We start from the raw sequence: 3,013 nt of genomic DNA on the forward strand, positions 1-3,013 counted from the left end.
GGGCCCCCAAGATGGCGGGCCCGGGCGGCGGCGCAAGCCGACTCGCGCAGCCTCACCGGGCCCGGGCCCGAGCCTGCTGGCGCCGAGGCCCGATCACGCTGGCGGCGGCGACGACTTCTTCCTTCTGCTGCTGGACCCGGTGGGTGGCCACGTGGAGACTGCGGGCGCCGGCCAGGCCACAGGGCCCGTGTGGAGGGAGGAGGCCGCGCCAGGCCCGGGACTCCAGGGGCGCGAGAGCGGCGCGAACCCCGCGGGCCGCCCTGAGCTGGGCCCCTGCTGCCCGTCCGCGAGCCCCGCCCCGGCCCCGGCCCCGATCCGCCCCCCAAGCCCGGGCCCCGCCGCGGCCTTCGCTGGCACGGTCACCATCCACAACCAAGACCTGCTGTGGCGCTTTGAGAACGGGGTCCTCACCCTGGCCACGCCCCCGCCGCCCGCCTGGGAGCCCGGGGTCGCGCCTGCCCCGCAGGTCGGGGGTCTGATCATCCCCCAGCCGGGGGAGCCACACGCCACTCAGCCCGGCGACTGCCCCGAGCTGCCGCCCGACCTCTTGCTGGCCGAGCCGCCTGAGCCCGCGCCTGCTCCGGCGCCCGAGGAGGGGGCGGAGAGCCTGGCCGCCGCCGAAGGTCCCCGCGGATCACTGGGCCCAGGCTCAAGCATGGTGCTGTACGTGTGCCCAGAGGCGCAGTGCGGGCAGACCTTCGCCAAGAAGCACCAGCTGAAGGTGCACCTGCTGACGCACAGCAGCAGCCAGGGCCAGAGGCCCTTCAAGTGTCCCCTGGGCGGCTGCGGCTGGACCTTCACCACTTCGTACAAGCTCAAGCGGCACCTGCAGTCGCACGACAAACTGCGGCCCTTTGGCTGCCCGGCGGAGGGCTGTGGCAAGAGCTTCACCACCGTGTACAACCTCAAGGCGCATATGAAAGGCCACGAGCAGGAGAACTCATTCAAGTGCGAGGTGTGCGAGGAGAGTTTCCCCACGCAGGCCAAGCTGAGCGTCCACCAGCGCAGCCACTTTGAGCCAGAGAGGCCCTACCAGTGCGCGTTTTCCGGTTGCAAGAAGACGTTTATCACAGTGAGTGCCCTGTTTTCCCATAACCGCGCCCATTTCAGGGAGCAGGAACTCTTTTCCTGCTCCTTTCCTGGCTGCAGCAAACAGTATGACAAGGCCTGTAGGCTGAAAATTCACCTTCGGAGCCACACGGGCGAGAGACCTTTCCTTTGTGACTTTGATGGCTGTGGCTGGAACTTCACCAGCATGTCCAAACTCTTAAGGCACAAAAGGAAACACGAGGATGACCGGAGGTTCACGTGCCCTGTGGAAGGGTGTGGGAAATCTTTCACCAGGGCCGAGCATCTGAAAGGTCACAGCATAACCCACTTGGGCACAAAGCCTTTTGTGTGCCCCGTGGAAGGCTGCTGTGCCAGGTTCTCCGCTCGCAGTAGTCTATACATTCACTCCAAGAAACACCTGCAGGATGTGGACACCTGGAAAAGCCGTTGCCCAGTCTCCACTTGTAATAAACTTTTCACATCCAAGCACAGTATGAAGACCCACATGGCCAAAAGGCACAACCTCGGCCAGGACCTCTTAGCTCAGCTGGAAGCTTCGAATTCTCTTACACCCAGCAGTGAACTTATCAGCCAGGGACAGGGCGATGTCAGTGATGCAGACCTAGTACCTCTCTTTTCTGATGTGCCTGGCAGTAGTTCTGCTGCAATGCTGGACACGGCCTTGGTGAACTCTGGAATCTTGACTATTGATGTGGCTTCTGTGAGTTCAACTCTGGCAGGGAACCTCCCTCCTAATAATAATTCCTTAGGGCAGGCTATGGACCGTCGGGCCTCGATGGCCACCAGTGATCTTCCTCAAAGTCTGGATACCTCTCTCTTTTTTGGAACAACGGCCACAGGTTTTCAGCAGAGCACCTTAGATATGGATGATGTCCCAAGTGTAAGTGCAGGGCCACTGGGCTCTTTGCCTATAAAGAACTCGAGTCAAGAGCCCCAAGCTCTGACCCCCAGCAATAAGTTAACAGTGGACACAGATGCTCTGACTCCTTCAAGCGCCCTTTGTGACAACAGTGTCTCAGCACTACTGACGCCAACCAAAGTGGAATGGAACGTACATCCTGACTCTGACTTCTTTGAACGGGAGGAAGAAACCCCGTTTGGGTTCTCCAGTCCAGCAGGAAACCATAGTTCTCAGAAAGAAACAGATCTTACCACAGTGACTGGCAGCGCATTTTTGGTATGAACTATAGTCATTCATCGTCCCATGGCTTACTTCTGTTACACTCAGTTTTGAGGATATTCTGGACAAAATGTTTAAGTGCAGTCATTTCTTACTGGTTTGCAAAAGAATAGATTCCCTGGACTACAAGTTGGAGATTTAAATTCTGATCTTGAGTCTGGAACTGACAAGTTTTGTGACCTTGAGCAAGTCACTTAAGCCATCTGAGCCTTAATTTCCTTATTTATAAAATGAGGGGGTTTGCATAGATTGTTTATAATGTGCTTTTCAGCTCTGTGATTCCATGATAATATGGTTCTTTCCTGGAAAATAATTAGGAGACTTTTCACTGATGATGTAGCATGTGTTTTTTTTTTTTCCCTACAGGTATTTCAAATATACTCTGCACCCAGCTTCAACAATTATCAATTCATGAATAGTCTTTTTTAGCTACATCCCACTTACTCCCCCTCCTCCAGTATTATTTTGAAACAAATAGCAGGCATCACATCATTATACATTCATAGATATTCAATATATATCTCTAAAAGGTATGGGCTCTTTTGAAATACCACTACAATTATATTATCACATTTAAAGTTAACAGTACTTCCTTAATATCAGTAAATCCAGTCAGGGTTCAAATTTCTAATTGTCTCCTAAATGCCATTTGTTTTAATAATTTTGATTATCATGATTCCTATAAATGTCTTAAGTGTTTTAATCTATGCGTTCCCCCTTTATGTCTTTTTTTCCTTAAAATTTTATTTGTTGAAGAAATGA

General features: G+C 53.7%; 1 protein-coding gene across 1 annotated transcript in view; it reads left to right on the forward strand.

The window, feature by feature from the left end:
• LOC101358162 (zinc finger X-linked protein ZXDB-like) overlaps window positions 1-2,503 on the forward strand; it is a 3,670-nt gene extending 1,167 nt beyond the window's left edge. Inside the window, exon 3 of the mRNA XM_023736133.1 lies at window positions 5-2,503. Within this exon, the coding sequence (XP_023591901.1) occupies window positions 5-2,254 (2,250 nt within the window). The 3' untranslated portion in view covers window positions 2,255-2,503. The remainder of the gene's footprint in view (window positions 1-4) is intronic.
• Window positions 2,504-3,013: the final 510 nt, after the last annotated feature.

Source organism: Trichechus manatus, unplaced genomic scaffold (genome assembly GCF_000243295.1).
Source record: "Trichechus manatus latirostris isolate Lorelei unplaced genomic scaffold, TriManLat1.0 scaffold00086, whole genome shotgun sequence".
In the NCBI taxonomy this organism is placed as follows: domain Eukaryota; kingdom Metazoa; phylum Chordata; class Mammalia; order Sirenia; family Trichechidae; genus Trichechus; species Trichechus manatus.